The 24,842-nt window shown below is 46.4% G+C and overlaps 1 protein-coding gene across 1 annotated transcript in view; it reads right to left on the bottom strand.

Moving 5' to 3' along the window:
* Positions 1-23,733, bottom strand: part of SAMD5 (sterile alpha motif domain containing 5) — a 47,489-nt gene extending 23,756 nt beyond the window's left edge. The window contains exon 1 of the mRNA XM_066248443.1: positions 22,028-23,733. Coding sequence (XP_066104540.1) covers positions 22,028-22,492 — 465 coding nt within the window. The 5' untranslated portion in view covers positions 22,493-23,733. The remainder of the gene's footprint in view (positions 1-22,027) is intronic.
* Positions 23,734-24,842: the final 1,109 nt, after the last annotated feature.

The following is a 24,842-nucleotide window of genomic DNA, read 5'->3' as shown; positions in this document are numbered from 1 at the left end:
CAACCTATATGACCTATAATAATGAGTATAGTTCCGACATGAATGCTGATTGATGTGTTTACATACATTAATGAATAAGACGCAAACGTGGGCAGGTGTCCTTTTAGTGAGCATTCCATTCTGTGAGGTGTTTGCCGGGTGCTGTGGCCTTGGACCAAACAGCTGAATAGCACATGGGCCTGCTGCCATCACATCCTGTGGAACTGAGCAGACTTAAAACAGCAACTACCTTGCTAATAATACGAGGTTATAATTAAATACTGCAATCTCAGGCAGAAACTGCTTTGCCAGATTCACTCCTACAAGTCACATAATCATCACTATTACGATTTAGTGCTGATCTCCTGCATGGGCCGCACTTGACTCACGTAAACAAGATTAAAGTGGCTTTCTAATACGTCAGGGCAAAAATTAGTTGAGCATTTTAGAGCTTAAAGAACCTCTTTATTCCCTAAAAAATTTTAAAACAGAGAAACTATGATTTTTAAATCCTAGTAAGTTTAAATGTTCTGGGATAGCTGAAATATATATATATATATATATATATATATATATATATATATATATATATATTCTGGCTTTGATATATAGATTTCTCAAGCCAGGAGCAATCTACAGGAGGGGAAAAAAGCATGTGTTTTATAAACAGGACACTCTTGAACAGTGCTAGAGTCAAAGACAGTTTACAATTTTAAATAAGGCTAATTGTAGAGAAACGTCAGTCAAGTTCAGACAGGGTTAAGTTGGATATGTGTACCACGATTTTGTAGTTCTTAGAATAACAGAGTAAGACATTAAACAGCAGAAATCGCAGAGGAAGCTGGTTATGCGAAAGGCCCAGAGCTCAGAACCCAGAATGAGCCTCTCCCCCAATGCTGGGAACACTGGCCTGGCCCCAAGTCTCACTCACTCTTCAGCTCCAGCCCGAGGCACTCCCCGCCCCACTCCCTGCCTTCCAGGTGGTGATTCTTAGCGTTTACCACAAATCCTTTGTCTGCCAGGTTTGCACCTCACTGGTTGTTCTGCTTCATAAATCAATGACATAATCCTCAACAATAACCACAAAGATTTTAACAGCAAAACGAAACAATAACAAAGCCACAAGCCAGTGGCTGCTGCGGAGGCAGGGCTGAGGCTGGATGGCAGGTCTCCAAGATGCCCGCTACAGGAAGGGGCGGATGGCTCAGAGGGCACTGCGGGCTGCTTCCCTTCGTCCTCCTCCACAGAGAGGAAATGCGAATTGACATGCCCATCACTTAGGAGAAGCTGCCTGCGCCTGCCTCCTGCACAGGCACCCGGGCCCTGCTCCAAGGTAAACGCCAACAAGTACAACGTCCATGTGTGCGCGCATCCCTGTGCGCGCGCATCCCCATGCGGTTCCTGTCCAGGTCGCCTCTGTGCGTAGTTCAAAAATCTAAAGGTTAATTATTGCTAAAGAGAGGTCTCAATCGTAGACAACAACTATTTCCTTTCCTGTGGCAAAAACTCCTAATATGTTTGTTTGATGGTTGTCTGTCTTTCTTTTGAAGCAGAATCTAAATGTCAGAAAAATATCTTCCCGTGTATGCTAAAGACTAGTCCACCTTAAAGAAAAGACCACCACCCCAAAAAATAATGCTGAAGAATCCCAACGGTATATGACATTTCTAAATGTCCTCTCAACCCATCTCTAAAACTAATAAACCTTTTTTTTATTAACTTTACTCCTTTTAACACGCAATATGAATCGTAAGTATATATCTCAGATACCCATTTGCACTGTACAAACAGGGCAAGCCCTGGAGGAATGACTTCATGAGAAGACTCAAAACAGTGTTACATTACAAAGTATAAGTCCCCAATCTATTTTTGTTGGATATTTCAAACCGTTCGAGATGAGTCTAGTGCTAGCAAAATAAATGATAGGAAGAGTATTCATCGGCACTGACTGCGTTCACGCCAAGGGCGAGATGAAGGAGGCAGCAGGTACAAAAGGTTCAGTAAGATCACTGGTGTGTGTATTCATCAGTTCCTGAGTACCATCCTTCCTGTATGCAAAACTCCTGGACAGCTTCCTATGACGTGACCTACAATGAAGCAATAATGACGACTGATGTTTCTGTGTCTCTTAACAACACAAAGAAATAACTTATTTGTGTGCATACTTCATAAGTAAGACGCTTAAAGCTTCTAGTCCAAACAGCATCAAACCTTCAGTTCCCACAGCATAAATCCACCTAAATTATATTTATAATAAATGGGTGCTCGTCAAATTATTGGAATAAGGCCAAGAAAAGTTACTGTTCAATAATACTATCACACAGGAATAATAAGTCCACTTTATTTGATAAGGTTACACAATTGCAAAAACTAGTATTTTGCTAACAGTTCTATTGCTAACATGCCTGTGAATAGATCCATCATCTTCATCTTTAATAATAGCTAACATTGCATACATATTAGATTTGTTCACTTATTGTGTGCTTACTATATATCAAGGACTATGCCTGATGCGTCTTTTTCTCATTTAATCCTAGGACAATCTTATGAGCTAGGAAACATTATCATCTTCCACTTATAGATAAGGAAAGCGTGGCAGAGAAAGGTTAAGCCACCTGCTCGATGTCCCACAGATCAAAAGTGATGGAGCCCGCTGCATCTGACTTGAGAGCCTGGGATCCCATTAACTGTACTGCTTGGCACTTGTGTAGTGCGTTGTTCCCTAGTAAATGTCAAACGATGCTATGGATTTATGGTCACAGTTTCCAAACTGACAACGACTGTAGTACGGACTGCTCCTGGATTTGCTCGAGGACTGAGATCTTCAGAAAGGGTCACTTTCACTAGGCAACAGCCTAGTTTTATCAGCTTCTGAGCAATTAGCTACCCTAAGTTTTAGAGGAGATTACATTTTCTCTCCTTATCCCAATAACTGCCAATCTTTGCCTGGATGTAAGTGTTTGGCCAGGTGTCCTGCCCATCCCCTGCCTTTTTGACAGCTTTTGTGCCCTATGCCAGAAGTGCTGGGACACTGGTGGATTCTGTGCCTGTCTCCCAGGGGTACTGATCACGCCTGCACCACTGAGGGGCGCTCTGGTTTCCTATCCCATTCCCAATTTTCCCCGTGAGTAATCTGGTAGAGGACTGTGGTGAAGAATAGCAAGTAGATACAGATGTTCTTTATGTCTAGGGTTCCAGGGAATTTGAACTTATGCTAGCCCATATTAGCTTTTAAAGAATTCACAAAAATTTTAGTTGTTTTCCTTATATCTTCTTTGATGGCTACGAACCGTTCTGCTTGGGCTCTGCCAAAGACAAAACAACGACGTGTCCTAAATGCCTTCTCTCCTTGGCATTTAGATTACCTGTCTCTAGACCTCAAGTCTCTGACGGAATGAATGAGAGGTAGGACATTATAGGTTATCCATCTTTTTCCTCGTGGTTAAAGGAGAACCAATATTTTTTCATGGCTTTCTACACCCTAAGTGAAATAAAAATTTTAGAGTTTAATATTATTTAAAACAAGCTGTTGACCCTATAGGACATTACAGCATAACCAGGCTTTCTCATTATTTTGAAACTCCCTTTTCTTCCATCAAGATTAAGCCTCATATTCAGTAAGTGAGTGTATTTGACACTCAGATGATCTGAAGGTATCCTAGACATAGTCCAACTCAAACACACATGATATTGACATTCAGATGTCACATGGGCTCAGCCTTACTGGAACTATCCAATATGTCACCTAATTCTTCAGAACAGGCTAATTGCCCTTCACAATTAAGGTCTAGAAGACAGCCTATTTCTCTAATTTTATCATCACTACTTGCTGAATTTCAAATATTTACTCTTAATTTTAATATCAAAAAAGGCCATTCAAATGCATGAATCTAAGTAATGGGGATAATTATTATAAATGATTAAATAGATTTTTTTAAGCAAAGACATATATGCAAAAAAAAACTTTAAAAGTGATTTATTGGGAAACTATACTTATCACAATAGTGGAGATACATACATGATCAAGTGCTTTTATTGTTGTATTTTTTTTAAGATTTTATTATTGATTTCAGAGAGAGAAAAGAGAGAGAGAGAATAGAAGGGTAGGGAGGAGCAGGAAGCATCCAACTCATAGCAGTTGCTTCTCCTATGTGCCTAGACCGGCCAGGCAAGCCCAGGATTTCAAATTGGCAACCTCAGCATCCCAAGTCGACACTTTATCCACTGCACCACCACAGGTCAGGCATGATCAAGCTATTTAATGACTCATTTCTCCATAGTAATGCACATTTCTAAGAAAACCAGCCTTACCCCTTGGTAATCACATTTTTGTTTGTTTTCCATTTGATTGTTTGGGATTTGGGTCTAAAAACAGGACTATCCACTAGCTAGCTATCTTGTCTACCAAAATGACTTTCTTGTTTTCTTTTTCTTTCTTTCTTTCTTTTTTTTTTTTTTTTTTTTTGTGACAGCGACAGAGAGAGGGACAGATAGGGACAGACAGACTGGAAGGGAGAGAGATGAGAAGCATCAGTTCTTCAGTAAGGCACCTTAGTTTCTCATTGATTGCTTTCTCATATGTACCTTGACCGAGGGGCCACAGCAGACCAAGTGACCCCCTTATCAAGCCAGCGACCCTGGACTCAAACTGGTGAAACTTGCTCAAAGCAGATGAACTCACGCTCAACCCGGTGACCCCGGGGCTTCGACCCTGGGTCCTCCACATTCCAGCCCGATGCTCCATTCATTGTGCCACCACCTGGTCAGACCCAAAATGACTTTCAACTGTTTCCAAATCCTACCTTAAACACCATATGCCATTATGTATATTCAAAAGCTGTGCTGGAAGCTACAAAAGCAACTCAAATTAACTTCAAGAACTACTTCAAATAAGAAAAGAATTATTCGATTAAGTGCTTGGTTCCCATATTATTCTCCGCATTGTCTAAAAGAAGGAAAGACTTGGATCTTAAGAACTTAGAAACTAAAGTACCAAGGTATGAACTTAGCAAGGACATTTAATATGGCAAAAACTCCTGAAAAGGGAAGCCAAGGAAAACCAATATTTCTTTTGCACCCTATGTAACACAGTAGCGATCATATATATTTAATGATTGCTAATCACTTCATCCCTAGATGCTCAAGGTTAACAGGATCATTTCTCACCAACCTAGTGTGATTTCATTTATATATAACTTTTTAGTCTCTTTTTGTCAATCAGTATTTGTAATTAATATGTGCCAAAAGAATGAAGAAATTCTTCTTGTCTTAAATAAAATATAAAATATGGATTCATTCTACCATAATATCTTTGAAATTTATCCTAATTAGTATGTTATTCATTTAAAAGAAAACAATAAAAATCTTTAGGACTTATCCACTCTGTACCCCGCAACTATGTCACCAACAGTAGGACAGACAAATCCCTTTCAGCAATGTTTTTAGGCAGAATTGTGTAGTGATCAGGACCATGGACTCTGGGTCAGCACACCTGGTTTCCAAGTGAGATCTGCTAACTGTGTGACTTTGTACAAGTTACTCAAGTTCCTTAAGCTCCATTCCCCTCATCTATCGAACAAGAATGGCAAAAATAACATCTCATCCAGAGGGCTGTTCTGAGGATTGAATGAAATAATGTGGTAAAGCACTCAGCAATTAATATATTCGGTTACCACTATTACTATTCAGCACATTCTAAAGCTGTTTTCTTATGCACTATCTGAAGAGGCCTCCATCAGCAGGGAGCTTATTCTGACTTGTGCACGTCTGACTTAAAAAGAGTAAGTCGCAGTAGCAATGAAAAATAATATTTTAGCTTTCGAAACTCTATCAGGAAAGTGAGGGAGGCAGCTCAAGAGTGAAGAGAAGTCCCCTCCAGCTGTGGAGGAAAACCAAGCGGTTGTCAGTAATCAGTACTTGGTTGAATTGAGACTAAGTCTTCTTTTCCTAACTGATGCAATTAAAGCACAAGGAAAGGGTTTCAGAGCACAGCTTGACCTTACTGTTCGAAGGTCCAACTTTTTCAATTTGCCTGCTTTCGAAAGAACACTATCACTCTGGCCCTCTCCCTGCAAATTAAAGATACATATTATTTAGCATGTGACTCTGCAAACAGCAATGCTGAGGGTGATAAAAAAATACCACACTTCCTGCCATAGAACAGAACTAATACGACTCAGCAGTTCAAGCACCTTACTGTCACTGTGTTTTAATAAACAATCAGGAAAAGATCAGAAGATTCAATCCACACCCATTTTCAAGGAAACTAAATCAATGTAAAGGATCATTTTAACAGATTACGCTGGCCAAAATGGCTGTGCCAAGAAAACGACAATAAAATCTCTGATTTAAAATGACAGCAATAAAACTCAAAGTCAATGTCACCAACCCAACTCCTACTCTCCATCACCTCTCTATAATGAAGTAGCTCTCAAAAGAGTAATTACTTTGTATACCCTCTGGCTCAACTCTAATCCATAATGGATACAATATGACATCCTGAATTTTTTCCTACTGTACAAGCCTATGCAAGCCAGAGGTAACACGGGTTGGTGTGCTCCCCAGAGAGCAACTGATTCCATCCTTTCTTTAGATGCCTCATAAAGGACAGCGACTAGAACGTAAGACCTTGGATGCAATTGACAACTTACCAAATTAACATTTTTTTCTCTCTCACATTTAGGTAGAATTACTTTTCACCTTAGCCAGATCCTGAAGGAAGTAGGTCCCCAAATTGTTCAGTGTTTTCTTTTTTTTTTTTTTTTCCTAACGTAAACTATTTTCTCTCCATAAAGATTACCTATGGCTTTATTACTTCCCGGCTATGAAAATATTGCTGCTACTTAGAGCATTCTGACTTTTGTCAATCAAGAGCTTCCCAGAGGAGTGCTTCATAATCCCGCAATGTTCCATTCTTGTTGATACATGGTTACTTTAAAGTGGCTATATCTTTACTGCATGATTGATGGTTAGCTTGGGGAGAGCTCTGGGTAACTCCATTTCTGCAAACTCAGCTGAATTCAGCACCAGCTGTGGGATTTTCTCTAGAAACGTACCCTTACTTCACCCCATCTTTAATCCTTGCTTCAATGACCTTTTAAAAAAATCATTCTATTTGAGCTGTTCACAAATGTTTAAGAGTAATTTAAAGATTTGTTATAATTATATTTCAACAGAGATTTCCCCGTTTCGCCTTTGTTACACATCAGGCTGTTGTTTCTATGCAAAGCCAAACATTCACATTAAGATGAACGTCATTTCAATTTCTTTCATAAGGGTTTAGAACAGGGGTCCCCAAACTACGGCCCGCGGCCACATGCGGCCCCCCGAGGCCATTTATCTGGCCCCCACCGCACTTCTGGAAGGGGCACCTCTTCCATTGGTGGTCAGTGAGAGGAACATAGTTCCCATTGAAATACTGGTCAGTTTGTTGATTTAAATTTACTTGTTCTTTATTTTAAATATTGTATTTGTTCCCGTTTTGTTTTTTTACTTTAAAATAAGATATGTGCAGTGTACGTAGGGATTTGTTCATAGTTTTTTTTATAGTCCGGCCCTCCAACGGTCTGAGGGACAGTGAACTGGCCCCCTGTGTAAAAAGTTTGGGGACCCCTGGTTTAGAATTTAACCTGGTACCTGGCAAGAAGCCCCCATCTGTATTTTCCACTAAAAGGCCTGGGATGGGGTCAGGGTAGGAAGGGAGCGGACAAGTTGATGGGGCATGGGTGGTAGGGGCAGTGAGTAGAGGAAGGGGAGGGTGCTGTCACCACAGTAAGATCAATAAGGACTCAAGAGTACTCCTCGTCCCCTTCCAAGTCTCTGTCCTCTGGTGCAGGAACAAAAGGTCTGCACCAACCAGAAAACAAACTCTTAACCAAAACCTGTTGTGGCTATTGCCATTTCAGCAGCAAGGGCGCAGTGCCAGTCCCACATCTCAGGGCTGCCCTGCCTCTTGTGTTTGTGGTGACGAGAGTGCACCTTCCAAAAAGCCATCCGCAGGAATTCACTGTAATACACAGGCTGCACCAAAGTCCGTAAACTACCAGCCATCATTACTTAAGAGATAAATCATAAGTAAGGACACAGAATAATAATAATAAGAAGAAGACATATAATACAAATAGTAATATAATCATTAATGAATAAACAGTACAAGAATAAACCCTGTTTCATATACTCCCAACTGTAAACCTACTTTTGCCAAACCCTATATCATATCATATCATGACAATAATTGTCAAAGTCGTTCCAAAACAAAAGGTAAATGTCAAACATTATTTATGAAAGAAAGGATATGGCATGTAAGAGAATGTCATCACAATCTGGGGGTAAGATGTCAAAATTCCTCCTCGCACTTCAAAAGCCCCCATTTCATTACTTACTTCACCTCAACTACGTAAGGATGGTTTACTAGTAGGAAACCTCTTAATGTAACACATAACATTACGCTCAGTAAGAAAAAGACTCTTAGTTACTTTTAGTTGCTAAAAAGACATTTACTAGCATCAAAAATGCATTCCCAATAAAAATGGCTACAAGTTAGAAAAACAAAGATGCTTTTTGAACATCATGAATATATGAACCTGACAGCCAATAGCAGAATAGCAAACTACTTGCAGTGTTTCCATTTATATCTGGAATAAGACAAGAAGACGTAATTATCATTATTGTTTAATACCATTCTATAAAATTCCAGACAAATAAGACTAGCGCACAAAAATAAAAGCTAAAATTCCTGTAAAGTAAGTGATAAAATTAAGTAATGTGGATGATTATGTCTGTCATTACAGCTTTGCCCTCCATCATGTGCCAAAATCAATTTCAAATGGACAAGAGAGTTAAATGTAGAAATAACAACAACAAAAAAAGAATTGGAGATAGATAAGTAAATATTAACTGATCTTTGGACTAGAGAAAGGATTGATAAGGATAAAAGTAGTCACAAAAATAGAGGTCAACAATACGCCTTTGTATTAAGATCATTTTTAAATGATATCTGCTGACAGAGGAATAGCCTTCCCTTACCCACATGCAGTGTAAGAGCCAGTTTATGCATATGGACAAGACAGGAGCGAAGGGAACTGTATACAGACCTGTTAAATTCCTGATTGATCAGCTTCTCTGTTCTCCAAATTTTCTTAATTCAGCGTGCTTACTTTTCAATCAGAGATATTTTCAATTTTTTTTTTTTTTTTTTTTTTCTGAAGCTGGAAACGGGGAGAAACAGTCAGACTCCTGCATGTGCCCGACTGGGATCCACCCGGCACGCCCACCAGGGGCGACGCTCTGCCCCTCCCAGGGCGTCGCTCTGCCCCCGACCAGAGCCACTCTAGCGCCTGGGGCAGAGGCCAAGAAGCCATCCCCAGCGCCCGGGTCGGGCCATCTTTGCTCCAATGGAGCCTTGGCTGCAGGAGGGGAAGAGAGAGACAGAGAGGAAGGGGGGGGGGGTGGAGAAGCAAATGGGCGCTTCTCCTATGTGCCCTGGCTGGGAATCGAACCCAGGTCCCCCACACACCAGGCCGATGCTCTACCGCTGAGCCAACCGGCCAGGGCCTATTTTCAAATTTTTATTAGACACATAATGCTTTATTTTTTTTTAATTCATTTTTAGAGAGGAGAGAGAGACAGAGAGAGAGAAGGGGGGAGGAGCTGGAAGCATCAACTCCCATATGTGCCTTGACCAAGCAAGCCCAGGGTTTCAAACCAGCGACCTCAGCATTTCCAGGCCGACGCTTTATCCACTACGCCACCACAGGTCAGGCCCATAATGCTTTATTAACTCAATAAGAAGACCTTGAATCTACAAAGTCCTTTCAGAATTTACAAACCAATTTTATAAACATGATCCCATTTAATTCATACTACAACATTGTGTGATAGATACTGGCTCCGTTTTGCAGAAGAAATAACTTCTCTTAAACTAACATGATCGTATTTTTTTTTTATGTCTTCCAATGATAGGACAAAGGGAAGAGTTCACCCCAGTTATAGGTAGCACAGGGGTCTTTAAGACCAAAATAAAACTTTAAATCCTGAGCCTGCCTGACAGATAAGGCCTAACAATGTCAGTAACAAAATACTCCTCCCTGGAAACAGTCTTCGGCTGCCCTACATTCTAGTGGCCACAGCTGCTGTTGAGTGTAGATGATTTATGTGTTTGCATCATATTAGTATCTTTTTATTACTGGTCCTTTCATAAGCATAGAGTTTTACATGGAAATTAAGTCAGAGAACTCCTCAATATGTATATTGTGGAACCAACCCACAGCTTTGGTGATAACAGTCCTTTTCTAGATCAAGTTTGTAAAAGCGGTCATGCGACTCCCGTGGTAACTCCACATCCTAACGTTAAACAAGCGATGGAAATGAGCAGTGAGGGCACCATGATTTCACAAAACACAGAGGTAAACCTTGACTTCCTTCAATTCTACTATTCTCATGTGAGCACTTGGTGGGAGTTTTTATTTGTGTTGAAAATTCAAGTCAGTGAAACAAGTACAAAGAGAAAGATGAAATCTTTCAGTTTAAGTGCAAATTCTATTTTATAGATGAGCTGTTTTTACTAAATTTACATACTTTAAAATTGAAACGTATCTTCATTTTAATTGTTAATTGCTTGAAAATTAAAGAGGATATCAAGAAAACAAGTATTGTGCATTATTCTTGGACTATTGAAATAATTTTGTCAAGTACAGATACAGGTGGGCTGTTAAAAATAAGATGCACTCTGGGGGTCCATTATAGTAGACACACTTCTGATTTTATTATAAAGTTATGGTATGTTCTGGGGAAACACCTTATAATTTGAAAAAGTCTGCTCATCATGATTTTGGTAAATATATAAATTATTTTCCGTATTTTTCTGACATGTCCCAAATGAACTTGGTCTTTTTAAAATAAATTTACAATTTTATGGAAACATAATAGTCAGGTTTTTAGAGCTCATTAGACTATTTATTTCAATTAGAAGCAGTAATAAAAACTCTTTAAACTATGAGATGTCACTTAGTCTCTACATAAGAGAGATTGTATGCTTCATGCCTTTTGGCATGATCCACAGTTACCCTTAATCGCTTTTATATTGACCGGAAACACAGACTCCCTTCCTTCTCCTCCCAGGCCTCCCCAAGTACAAATCAGTGGTTGAGCTGAAACAGCATTTTTCCCATAAAACTGAGAAAACAGCTGTTAAAAGCCTTTCAACTCAAGTGCTAGTAGTAGTAATAATAAGCCTTGGTTATAGGCAAGGACTTGATGCTGTTTCTAGCCCTACACCGGCCGTGACCTTGAGAAGCTCTGACTATCACAGTTCCTGGTGTGCTTTCTTTGCTCTTCCAAATACCTTAAGGCACCCCTTATTTATTTCAGGGACCAGCCTGGCCGAGTCCATGTCATCTGAGTTACCTTACTTCCAAAAAGTTCATTTCGGAACATAGTTCTGGTCAACCAGGATCTGGCATTTATATCATCTAAAAAATAAGGCATTTTTAATCAAAACTTCTCTCTTATTTCTTTCTTATTTTTTATGGTGCACCTTACACAACTATCTAATAGCTAAGGACATCCTTAATACTGCTACCTCTGTTTTTAGCTTTTTTTTTTTTTTTTTTTTTTTTTTTGCACTCAAAGTGAGGAAGGAAGAATGAGCGTGACTGACTTCGGTAAGACATGAGCGAGCAGGGTCGGAAGAGCACTCTCTAAGGGGCCTCGCTGAAAAGCTGTAAGGACACCAGGAGACCCCCCATCCAGATTAACCCATCGAATGCTGCAGCTTACCAACATCTGGGCACAATTTATCCCATCCATTGTCTCCAGGGCCACAGGCACCTTTACACTGTTTATTTGAAGAGTCCACGACTAACGCCTTGGTCTTTGCAAAAACAGAGCGCACTGCCTATTGTTTTGAAAAACCTTGTTGAGCAATGTCCATATTTGTGACATGGATACACACTGAGAGCATATTTTTAAGGGCTCGAAAGTAGGAAAATGATTACAAATATCATAAAATCTAAAACCAGTTTACAAGTCATAGCAAGAAAAAAAGTACTCATTTTGTTGTCAGATTCTATTTTCCGCTTCACATGTCATTCAATGTCATTACTGTCAGTTATCTGATTGAATTTCTAGTTACATTAGCTAGTCACCAAACCAGGTCCACCATAGAGGAAGGAAGGGCTTGCCGCCCCTGAGGATGCTCTATGGCAGGGGTCGGGAACCTATAGCTCACGAGCCAGATGTGGCTCTTTTGATGGCTGCATCTGGCTCGCAGACACATCTTTAATAAAAAATAATAATAACATTAAAAATATAAAACATTCTCATGTATTACAATCCATTCATTTCCTACCACTCATGTTCAAGGTTGCAGGTGGCTGGAGCCAATCACAGCTGTCCTCCGGGACACCACCAAGTTCTTATTGGATAATGCCTAACGTACACGGGTCGTTGTATGGCTCTCATGGAATTACATTTTAAAATATGTGGCGTTCATGGCTCTCTCAGCCAAAAAGGTTCCCGACCCCTGCTCTACGGGCTGTTTTGCAGGGGCCAGAGTTTCAGAGCTGCTTGAGTCACTGCAACACTGCCAGCGGCCCAGTGACTGTGCTTAAGACTACCACCCAACTTGGAATATTTCGGTTCTGAAGCATTCATATATTTTAAAAATCATTTTCATTATTAGGGTGTCCTCAGGCACACAGCAAACCATTTGTACTAAAAATCTACCACTGATTAATTGCCAAACACCCTTATTATCAGAAATGAGACCTGGGACAACCGGCTTTTCTGTATACAGAGGATACATGACCAGAGGCTGACGTGTTCGAGCAAAGCTAGGGACAGGGAAACAAGAGCCAAGAGAGGGGGGCGCTCACCAGCGGCCAGGCAAATCGGTGGCCAAGGCTTTTTCCCCGACACCTGTCAATATCCACAGGAAGCAATTCACTTTCGGCTGGCGAGGTGGCGGTACACCTTCACTGTCCTACCTCAAGGGCCTATCAACCCTCCAGCCTGATGTCATAACTGAGCTCACAGGGATCTTGGTCACCTCTGCCTTCTACAAGACACCACACTGGTCCATTACAGTGACAACATGATGCTGCTTGGACCTGCTGAGCAAGAAGTAGCAACCTCTGTAAACTTCCTGGTAAGACATCTACATGTAGGAAGGTGGGAAATTCATCACAGTTCGGGGGCTTTCCACTTCGGTGAAATACCCAGGGGTCCTGCAGCACACAGAGCTATTCTTTCTGAAATGAGGATAAGTTGTTGCATCTGGCCCTTCCTACATCCACAAAAGAGGACAAGGCCGCATGGGCCTCTCCGGGTGTCGGCAGCACCGCCCTCGGCTGGCTGGGTGTGTACTGCGGTGCATGTTGCGAGAGACCTGCAAAGCTGCTGCTGTTGAGCTGGGCCCAGGACAAGGGAAGGCGCTGCTGCAGGTCTGGCTACATTCCGGCTGCTCTGTCTCGGGCCGCAGGATCAGGCAGAGCCCTGGGATCCCTGCCTCAAACTGAGAGCAGCAGACAGAGGCTGTTTGGAGCCTCTGGTGGCCCCTCCAGGCAAATCCCAGTGCCACCCCTGAGCATGCTGGCACAGGACCCCCACAAACACCTTAACTTTGGACTTGCAGCCTCCAGAATAGGAGAGAGAAGAAGCATCACCTTTCAGACACCCAGGGTGAGTACTCTGTTATGGCGGCCCCAGGAAACCGATAAACTCTTTGGCCTCACGAGTTCACAAAGAACTAGCTCATCGAATCAACATCAGAACCTTCTGAAGGAGTCGCTGGTGTGGCCTGCTTTCTACAGAGGGGCCGAAGGTGACCATACACGGAGCAAAGCCGGGACTTGAACTCCGCCGCCTGGCTTGACCTGTGCTCTTAACCCCTGCGGCCCAGTGTCCCCGCAAAGGGGCCTCGTAGGAACGCACAGTCCTCTCCCACCTGGATGAACGCGCGGCTGCCGCAGCTCACGGAATCCGCGTGGCTTAACTGGAGAGCTTGGTCATCTCAGCTCTCACACTCTGAGGGCAGGGATGACACGTCCGAGGAGCAGGTGACCGCCCAGGTCAGGGTTTGAGCGCTGCCTACAATGCCCACCAACACCAGATATATCATGAAAAGTGATTTCTTTGTTAAAGGAGGCCAGTCTCCTAGGAGGGCCCAGACTGGGCCACCCCTCAGAAGAGCACCCTTTGGAATTCTGCACCTGGCGCCCCACCCGCCCCAGGGTAGCCCAGCCCTAGGGCAGAGGTCTCCTTCTAAAGCTCCTGTAGGAGCCATTGAGTCAGTTAGGATTTGTGTTCCCAGTTCTCCTCTGATAATTCTTAATGAACACATTTTTATCTTAAATCTCATCACCGATAATCTTTACTCAAGTTTTGACTGAAGTTGATCTTTTAACATTTGAAATAAACATAATTGCAAAATTCCTCAATCCTTGGCATCTGTAGAAATAATATTAGATTGGTATGTGGTACGACGACTACGAGTCGGACGCTGGGTTAGGTAGACCCTCCGTGGACATGTCCATTAACCTGTGAGCAGGGACCATGTCTGTCTGGTTCACTGCTGTGAACCTAGCGCTGGGCTTTTGGAGGTCATCAAAAGGACATGGCTGCCAGCTGACCCAAGAGCTGGACCCAAGAAAAGGCTCCTTTCCCCATCCCCGTCCCTTGTCCTTAGAACGTACACTTCACCCACGGTTCCCTCACTGGGGGCCACTTCAGGGATGCAGGCTAGAGGGGGCGATGTGCTACAGAGCCCATCCGGACTGTGCGTGTGACCGAGCCCTGTAAAGGCTTCTGTATAAACTTTAAGATTCTGGTGGGCCGGGGTCCACCCAAGACAAGCTCGGAATGTGAGTTCCCTTGCTTATTAAACCTGCCACCTGCCAGTCTGGGTGGTCTGCCTCTTTCTTTGCCCTTTCCTTGCCCACCACTTACAGGGGCCAGTTTCCAGTTTCATTCAGGGAACTGCCAAGGGTGCGACCCAACACAGACACGTGGCACACTGTCAGTCTCTGTTAAGCAGACGGACAGATAGACGGGTAGATGGATGAACGGCTATCTGGCCGATGGTCTACATGTATGGGAACACTGCAGACAGCGGACCACAAGGGGCACGAAGAAAGTGCTAAGGCCATGGCCACCCAGCCCCTACCCACCCCTGCCCTTCTTCCTACCGTGTTCCCATCAGGGACCGAACCCAGAGAAGCCTGGCAGGACCTTCACTGGCCCAGGCTGAGGGCAACTGAGGATGTGGCTCTGAGCTGGGGAAACTGGACTTTGTCAGCTTCCAGTCTGTCCCTGACAACTTCATGAAGTCAGAGGAACTCTTGGGAGGGAGAAGTATTTATTATCATTTGGGCTTCTGCCAGGATTCGAGACAAAACTCCGAAGGACACCGCCAATCCTTGCCAACCTCTCTCTTTCCCTTTTACACACTTCCTCTGTATCCTCCTCCCTGGTCCCAGGCACAGAGCTGTCTGCCACCTCCGTCTCTCCAAATTCCTTCACCCTGAGCCATCTCCTCCAAATAGCCATTAATAGCCATATTCCCCTGAGAATCTTACCACTTAATTAAATATGAATGGAGTTTAACACATTTACAACATTATTAAATAAAGTTGTACTAACTCAAACAGGGTTTTTTTGTTTTGTTTTTGTTTTTTTATTTCTTTATTTTTGTGAAGTAAGAAGTGAGGAGGCAAAAAGACAGACTCCTGCACGCACCTGACTGGGATCCACCTGGCATGCCCACCAGGGGGCGATGCTCTGCCCATCTGGGCCACTGCTCCTTTGCAACACAAGCCGAGCAATTCTAGCGCCCGAGAAGGAGGCCATGGAGCCATCCTCAGCGCCCAGGCCAACTTGGCTCCAATGGAGCCTTGGCTGCAAGAAGGTAAGAGAGAGAGAGAGAGAGAGAGAGAGAGAGAGAGAGAGAGGAAGGAGAGGGGGAAGGGTGGAGAAGCAGATGGGTGCTTCTCCTGTGTGCCCTGGCCGGGAACTAAACCCAGGACGTCCATACACCGGGCCAACGCTCTATCACTGAGCCAACCAGTCAGGGCTAACTCAAACAGTTTTAATTGGTTCTGTGTGCAAAGGAGATATTTTTTAGGTGAAGAAGTAGAGAATTCTACTCCTCTATCCATTCTTCACCCCAGTATCTGCCTTCTAATTTTCCACTCCTGCTAGAAAACAGAATGCCTTCCCCCGTACCATCCCCACCTCCTCACAATGACGGCCAAACCTCATGGGACTCAAGGACATGGTACTCACGGCCTGTGTCCTGCAGCACAAGGTTTTGAATGATGAGGGTACCTTTATCTATGTATAGCCATGCATACCCTATAACACTATTCTACCCTGTTTGTATTTAGGCATAGCTATTAACGCCAGATCATTATACTTATTACGTATTTGTATATATTAGCACAACCTCCTAACCCATAAACCTCTAATCCCTCCATCTTCCCCACCGCTGCTGTCAGAGGTCAGTAAAATGGGCGCTTTGATGTCTCCCACTCAAAGTTCCCAAGCTCCACACCCATTCTTCCTCTTCCCCCCTCCACCACGGCGGGCCACTCCTCTCCCACGGCAGGTGAGTCCACCTTTCCCTTCAGTGCTCTGGGCACAGTCCCCTCACAACTGCTCCAGGACCCTGACCTTCAGGCTGTGTCCTTTCTCTCATCTCCTCGCGGGCTCTGGTTTCCACCACCAACACATAGACATTCTCCAGTTTCTCTTATCCTTAAAAAAAAAAATAAATCCATAAACCTCTTTCCTCGAGCCAAAGCCTCCTTTCTTCCTCTAGCTGTAGCCTCAGTTCTATGTTCTCGGTCCAGTTCTGTGAAAAAGTTGTCTGGTGCATCCAGGAAAAGAAATATTAGCCAGTGCTAAAAAGAAATGAGCTATTCAATTGTGTATGAAAAGAAAACTAAAAATAAAAAAAATAAAAGAAATGAGCTATCAAGCATGGAAAGACATGGAAGTAACTTAAATGCATAGTTCTGAGTGAAAGAAGCCAGTCTGAAAAGGCTACATGCTGTACGAGCCCCGATAGAGGACCTGCTGAAAAAGGTAACGCTACAGAGAGGGTAACATCTTCATCCTGCGGGGGAGGGGCGACGGAGGGAGGCGTGGCCAGAGCAAAGAGGGAGTTTAGGGCAGAGGGAATGCTCTGTGGGATCCCACAACGGGAGGTACATGTTATTATCCATTTTCCCAAATCCACAGAATGCACAACCCCCCGAGGGCCCCTAATGTAAACTCTGGGCTTTCTAGGGGAGTATAATTTTTCAGTATAGGCTGACCCATTGTCACAAATGCACCACTCTGACGGGAATGGTGGAGGCGGTGCACGTGTAGGGCAGAGGGTACATGGGGCATCTCTGTGCCTTCCTCTCAAGTCGCTGTGAACCTAAAACTGCTCTAAACAAAGAGTCTTACACACACCAGAAAAGGCTGTCTGTTCCCTGTTCCCCCTTCCTCCCATTGGTTCCATCACTGAACTCCGCCATTCGGAGTCCCCAGCAGCAGGGCTTCTACTCCTCAGGGCTATACTTGGGCTCTTGTCCGACTTGACCACAATGGCTCTCCTGACCGACCCTCCTCCTCGCACCTCGTTGCTCCCCCACCCACCCCCGTGCAGAACACCACGTGCTGCCGACCTCTACCTCCCTGCTCCCCTTCCCCTCCCTCAGTTCTTCCTCTGCTCCTCTCCTAAGTCCTGCTGCTCCCCAGCGTCCTGTCCTGGTCTTCCCTCTTCTCCCTCTACAGCTCCTTCACATTCATAGCTACAGTGTGACTCTGACTCCCAAATCTAGATCTTTTGTCCCAGAATCCCTCCTCTGCCCCACTGTCAAATTTTCAACTGCCAAGTAGACCACTATGTCCATATATTCCACTGGCACATAGTCCATGTCTAAACCTGAAAGCAACATCTTTCTCCCCAAACACGCTCTTCTCCTGAGTGCCCTGTCTCAGGAAATGGCACTCCAATCTGGAACCAGAAATCTGCATGTCATCCCTCCCCTTCACCCTGTCATCTAAACTTTAGTCATCAAGATCTATTAATTCCACCACTCAGTTACCTCCACTGTTCTTCCCCCAATGTCACTGTGCAAACTTCTCCGTCTGACACTGCAGAAACCTCCCAATTGTTTACCCTGCCTCTGGCCAGGATCCATCGATAGCTCCCACTTGAGATACACTCCAAACTCCTAAATATGACTTCAAGGCCACCCAGGACCAGCCACTGCCTGTCTCATGGTCTTCTGCCACTTCCTCCCAGCACTCTGTGCTCCAGACAGGCTAAGTTCCCTTAAATTGCTGTTGTACGCCAGACTTCCTCCCTTTCTGGCTTTTGCACACACTGTCTCCTCTGCCTGGAACACACAGCCCCTAGGACCCTACTCTCGTTCAGGCTAAACCCTCCCAACCTTCTGTTCTCAGATTAAATACCAGTTCTGGAAAGCCTGCCTTGACCTCACCTCCCTGCAAACTAGGCTGGATGCACCTGTCCATGGCAGCATGTGCTCTCCATCAAAGCAATCATAACACAGAATCATAATCCTTCATTCATTTTATGTCTTCCCTGCCAGACTCCAAGTTTCTTGAAGGCAGCGCTTCTGCAACCAGCCAGCCACAGCAACCTGGAGCGGGGCAGAAGGTTTCGGCAGAGAGAAGCCTGGTAATGCAATGATGTATGAACACTTGATGTAAGCCCTACCTTGTGAAACCACTTGATCCTCATCTCACTAAGGTAGAAGTCACAGCAGTGAAAGAAGCTAAATGCAAGGCAGGAGAGGGACTGGAGCCCAGGGGCTCACTCCAAGCTACAGCCCTTCTTTGTAAAGCAAAGAGAAACTTACTTTTTATTTATTTATTTATTTATTTATTCATTTTAGAAAGGAGAGAGAGAGAGAGAAGGAGCAGGAAGCTTCAACTCCCACATGTGCCTTGACCAGAAAGTGCAGGGTTTTGAACAGGCAACCTCAGCGTTCCAGGTCGATGCTTTATCCACTGCGCCACCTCCGGTCACCCGAGAAACTTATTTTTAATTTACCTTTTAACTCTCTTTAGAGGGAAGAATGGCAATTGAGATAAGATTTAATAACACAACACTATAGCACAGTACCCAGGAACATTGTTACTGTAGCAAACCCTAAATCCTCCAGTCCTCCCAGGAACTCTTGGGAAAAATCTCTCAACTTTCTTCCCTCTGCAAGATTCACTATCCCTGCCTTGTTCACCCTTCGCGTAGTCCACATTCAAGCCATATAATATTCTCATCAGAGTACACACACACACACACACACAACACACACACAGATCACAGGGATTGACAATCCACATGACTATAAAGGGAATACAGGAAAATTAAGGCCACTCTAATGAGCAGAATTCCAAATGCATAGAATAAATACTGCACATTCTGACAATGACAGAGCCAAGGAATCTGGACCAATTATAACACAGATCACATTTTAAAGAACCCTAGCGCTGTGTGCAAATAAGTAAGCTGCATCAGAGAACAACTTCTGAAGTAATTGAAAATGCACAAATTAAGAAAAATCACCCATAGAGCACATTCGGAATGGCCAATATGATCTGGCTACCACACACGTGTATGCTCAGCATGGGATACACTAAGCATATTTTAGTTACAATTTCAGTGTTTGTTTTCCATGGAACGAATATGTAAACATGACATAATAATTTTTTTATGATCAAATTTGTCAGCACCATTTTTTTGGTCCCCATTAAATTTGTACAGAAAGTGAATGGGGGCCTATCTTTATTATCAGGTGTTATTATTATGGGACTTATATAGAAGTTGACTGAAAGAATTACTTACGTGGAAAGTAAATGGTATCAACATGCAAGGTGAAATTTTCTCCTATAAACTGTACTCGCTCAAATGCATTAACGTATCACTGATCTAGGCAGGAGTCCACAGTCCAAAGCCTATGCTCAGACATTGAAGACAACCTCCTGCTAGGGAATCTTCCTCAGCTTCTAAGGTTGATATCTAGGCTCGTCTTGTTAAGTATCAGAACCTCAGTGAGCCTGACCTGTGGTGGTGCAGTGGGATAAAGTGGACTGAGGTCACCGGTTCAAAACCCTGGGCTTGCCTGGTCAAGGCACATACTTCCTGCTCCTCCCCCTTCTCTCTCTCTCTCTCTCTCCTCTCTGAAAAAAAAAATGAATAAAGAACCTCAATGAGTGACCTCCAGTCCCCGCTCTCAGCTCCAGCCAGGCCCTCACCCCTCAGGAGGTCCTCTGCCTTCTCCGCCCCATAACACAGCTTTCTGCCTGGAAGATAAGCAAGCCCTAATGGCAGCCCTTGCTCTCTGCCTCCCCTTCTGGCCAGCACTTGAACTTACCATGTGCCCGGTACACAGATTCTCTTAATTTAAGCCTACCTCACATCCTGAGACATAAGTCACAAATCCTGCCCTGAAACTCCTTGGACCTGCTGACTCCAGAAATGAGCTGTTACACTGAAGGTCCAGTCCCTCTATCCACACTTAGAACTCTAACTTGATCAGTCTGGCAAAGTTATGCTCTCCTCTCCATTCCCGTTTTGGCCAGACATCAGTAACACAGAGTTACTGGAACATGTGTTTAATCTGAGGCGACCTGTCCTCCAAACCTGTCCTCTTTGTACAGTTTAAAAAAAAAAAAAAAAAACTAATGCACTCAAGCAGATTATCTGAACTGCCTATCTGTCTTGCAAAATAACATATGGATAATATTAAACCCTTTATTCCAATCCACCCTAGATACTATTATCTACTTTTTACAGAGTTTTTGCTTGAAATTACTTAAACGCAGACATTACTATACAGCGTGAGGCCAAGACACGCCCATGTTTGGATAACCAGCCTTTCCCTTGTAGGGGGCTGTTGGAGATCCCCTCCAGCTGTAGCATCATCTCCATGGTTACCATCATTTCCCCCAGGGCTTCTCTAGGTCTTGATTTTCCAGCTGAGCTGCCCTCTTCCGGGGTCACTCCCGCAGGGTCCCCTGTGCTTCCTCCTCTCCCTCCCTCTCCAGTCAGGCCCCTGTGCCTAGAGGGCTGGAGAAACCCACACGGAACACATTCCGCTGGAGGCAGAACTCTTGTGTGAAAGAAGACTTTCTGTGACTTCATTATTCAACACCCACGTCCATCTTTCAGCCTTTCTCACGGAGCAGCTGCTGTAACTTCTGGCTCCTTCCCTGAGGCTCCCTGCCCAGGGAATCCCTCACTTCCTGGTGCTGTGTCCTGCTCTGGCAAATGCAAAACCGCTCACACTTTCTACAAGTCACAGCTGTACCTACTTCACCTCTTCAGGATCAATACTAAACCAAACAGGGGACTCAGCCAAGACCCTGGCAGCACACGCTCAGTGGGCCCATCCTGTCTGGAGCCTTCAGCGCCTACTACCCCCTATGCTTAAGTTGAAGGAACTTATCTCAAATGGACTGCCCCTGTGTTCCGTTCACTTTCCCGTCACAATATTGCAGTCACTGGTTCACTTTTCACATGTGCAGCAGGGCTGGGATTTGACTTTACAGAACTGAGAACAACAGAGCGTGATCTCCCACTCTTTAAAGAGAAAGAATTCGTCAGTTTGCCTTGGGAGCTTCTCAGAAAAGGTGAGGAAAAGAACGAGAAAAGGGAGGGTGGAGATAACGTGGATATTACCCCTTCTCCTGGTCCCGTCAGACCCGAGCTCCGCCACAGAGGGCATCAGGAATTGCCCTTTGCTGCCGCCGGAGAAGCGCCCGCAGCCGAGTCCCTGACAGGTGAGCCCCGCAGACCACACAGAGACTCGGTCTCAGTTTACTATTCACATCTGGACCCAGTTCTTGTCTTACCAACCGCTAGTGACACCAGGAAGGAAGGAATAAAGAACGAACATAGAAGAGAAGCCCAAACACCCACCGCCTCCTCGGCTCCCCACAGTCACCTGGGACGGGCTGCCCAGCCCGGGCCGAGCGGCCGGGCCGAGTCCCCTCCCACCGCGCGCCCTGCGCCACCCCGGCGGCGGCCCCTTACCTTGCGGGAGTACGGGGGCTTGCTCAGGTGGATGCTGTCGCGGACCAGCTTATCCCTGATCATGATCTTCAGCTTCAGCTTGGGGTAGCTCACCAGCTCCCTGCTCTGGGGGGCGGTCGCCTGGCTGCGGGGGTCCCCGCGGGTGCTCTGGCCCGGGCCGCCGCACGGCTCCCTCCCGCGGCCGGTGCAGAGGGAGAGCGCGGGCCGCGCGGGTGGCGCGGGCGGCGGCTGGGGCTCCAGCGTGAAGTAGAGGCCGGCGGCGGCGGCGTCCTGCTCCCGCAGCCGGCGGACGGCCTCCAGGACGCGGCGGCGGTGCGCGGGCGCCAGCACCCCGATGGCGTCCAGGTCCGGGTCCCCGATCTGCTTGCACACCTCCAGGTCATCGTAGCCGTTATCCACGAAGGACTCCGCGTACTGCGGGAGCTGCAGCGCTTTCAGCCACTCGTAAACTATGTTGGTGCACATGGTGGGACGAGAACCCTCCCGCGAACACCGTCCCAGAGCCCGGGCGGCCCGGATGGCACCAGTTCTGGGAACTTTTAATCCTCTCCTCCAACGGGAAAGAGAAATGGCAGTAAAGTTTTCCTTTTAAAAAGAAGGATTTTGCCAGAAACAGGAAAGCCGTCAGAATAATCTTGAGGACGGAGAAGCGTCAAAGCGGCGAAGTGGATTCCCCGAGCAGCCTGGAGCTCGCAGCACTGGCGGCTGGGCGAGCCGCTCCGCGCCGCCCCTGGATGCGCCGCCGCCGCCACCGCCGCCGCGGGGAGGGGCGCGCGACGGACGCGGGAGGGGGCGGAGGCGGGCGGGGCCCGGGCACACCCCTCCAACCCGCGCGGGGTCAGCGGCGCGCGGCGCAGCCCCGGACTTTCCCCAGCCCGGGCCGCCCCGGGGCTGCGCAGCGCATCTGGGTTTCTGGCCGCCGCCGTGGGCGTCTGAACGCACGACCCGCGCTGGGTAGGAGGCTCCTCCGCGCAGACCCGCGGCGGTCTCGGAGCGCCTTGTCTTCCCGAGGACGTGTCACTGTTGTCCTCCCAGGGGGGAGCGGGGGTCTTCTAAACTCCCGGGCTCTAGTGGCTGCTTGGATTGCTTTTCATGTTTCTTTTTAATCCGATTCTCTAGCCCGTGGAAATCTCTGCGCTCACTTCTCCCCGAGCCTCTCTGACTCCAGCCTGCGCGCCCGCGGGCTGCCCAAGGGCAAGTCCTGCCTGCCTCACCTGGCTGGACGACGCTGTGAAGTTCCCTTCTCCTTTCCCAGTCCGCGGTGGTTCCCTCTTGCTCGGAGCCCGCAGGCCGGAGCCCCGAGGTCTGCCTGCTTCCGTGGACCGCAGCTCAGTGCCCGGAGTCACGGCGCTTTGCCCCGCGGGTGGGCGCGACGCGGAGACCGCCCGCGTCCAGCCGGCGCTGCGTGCGGCCCCTCCTCGCTGCGGCTGGGCACACAGGACGACGGCGGGAGTGACTGATGTGTCTTCCTGGCTCTCCCCGCCTAGGCCCCGGGATCTGCGAAAGTTTGGAATGGGTTGTACTTTCCCCTCGGTTGGCATTCCGCACGGCTCCCCACCATACTTCCTGCCCGGTCTTCTTACCCTCGTCTCCGCTGTGCTGTCTCTCCGGTCCCCCCACCCTGGATCCTGCCCGAGCGCTCCGGGTGACTGTCCCCAGGGACACTTCGAAGCGTTTAGTCGTGGAGTCTGGGGAGCAGATCTCTCTCCTCCTGCCCCTAGGGCGCGTGGACGTGGCTACCTCACCACCCAGCTCGCGCTACAGGGGGCGCGCGGACATCTCCGCCCGCGGCACTTTCTCTCCAGGGAATAACAAAATCAACCGAGTTTTCCCCTCGTGTCCAGTATCTGAGCAAGCGCCCGGGGGTGGGGACAGAAGCGGCAGGTGGAACAGACTCAGTAAGAACCTCGCTTAAATTTCCCTAAGTATCTGACCGCTTCTTCTTGAGGCTGAGAGAATGTCGGCGCAGGTAACTCGGTTGGGCAGGTTCAGTTTTCGCGGAAGGGCAGTTCAAATTCGCAACTGAGCTATTTCAGAACCTGAACTGGACTTTTCCTGAAGGGGCCCGCGTGGGGCGTGCCAGCAGCCAGCCAGCCCTGAGCTTGAAGGTGGACAGATGATGATTTCAGTCTTTTCCAGACCTGCGCATTTGGCCTTCGGCTGTGGGAGTCCCTCTTTCCTTAAATCAGAGTAGCCTAACCCCTTTGGGGACTCAGACCCCTTCAAGAACAGAAAACAGCTCTTGTTCTTTTGCCCAGGACACCACCAGATATAGGCGCGCCAAAAAATATCCCCTACAGTTCCGGTGGCCAGGAGGGGGGCGGGGCTGCCTGGGTTCCCAAGCCCCAGGACCTGAGGGTCCCAAATTAAGAACAGCTGGCGAAGGAACCTGGACGGGGAGGGAGGGGGACGAGGGCAAAGAGCTGTAGGACAACGTGTACCCTCCCTGCTCTCCCCTCCCCTAGTCGCCCAGGACACCCCCTTGGGGAACCGGAGGCGGGATCGCCGGTCCTATAGGCGTTTCTCCCGGGGCCAGGTCGCTGGAGGCACCCAGTCCTCTCCGCTCAGCGCAGCTCGCAGCCTCTCTCTGGCCAAAGCAGACTCACAGCGCCCCCTCGCGATCGTAGAGGGGAATTTGAAAAGGCGTTGTCCAGGTACCCCGAAACTCTTCAGCCCACGGGAAGCGAGGTTCAAGGCATTACATTAGTCCCCCGCCCCCTAGACACCTTTTTATTGAATAAATACGAATACTTACATCACGTTGGCCTTTATACCCGATCGCTCTTTCATAGAAACCTTTTATTTTTAGGAGGAA

Source organism: Saccopteryx bilineata, chromosome 12, assembly GCF_036850765.1.
Source record: "Saccopteryx bilineata isolate mSacBil1 chromosome 12, mSacBil1_pri_phased_curated, whole genome shotgun sequence".
Lineage (NCBI taxonomy): Eukaryota > Metazoa > Chordata > Mammalia > Chiroptera > Emballonuridae > Saccopteryx > Saccopteryx bilineata.
The sequence above is the reverse complement of the archived record's forward strand: the minus strand, read 5'-3'. Positions and strand labels throughout refer to the sequence as shown.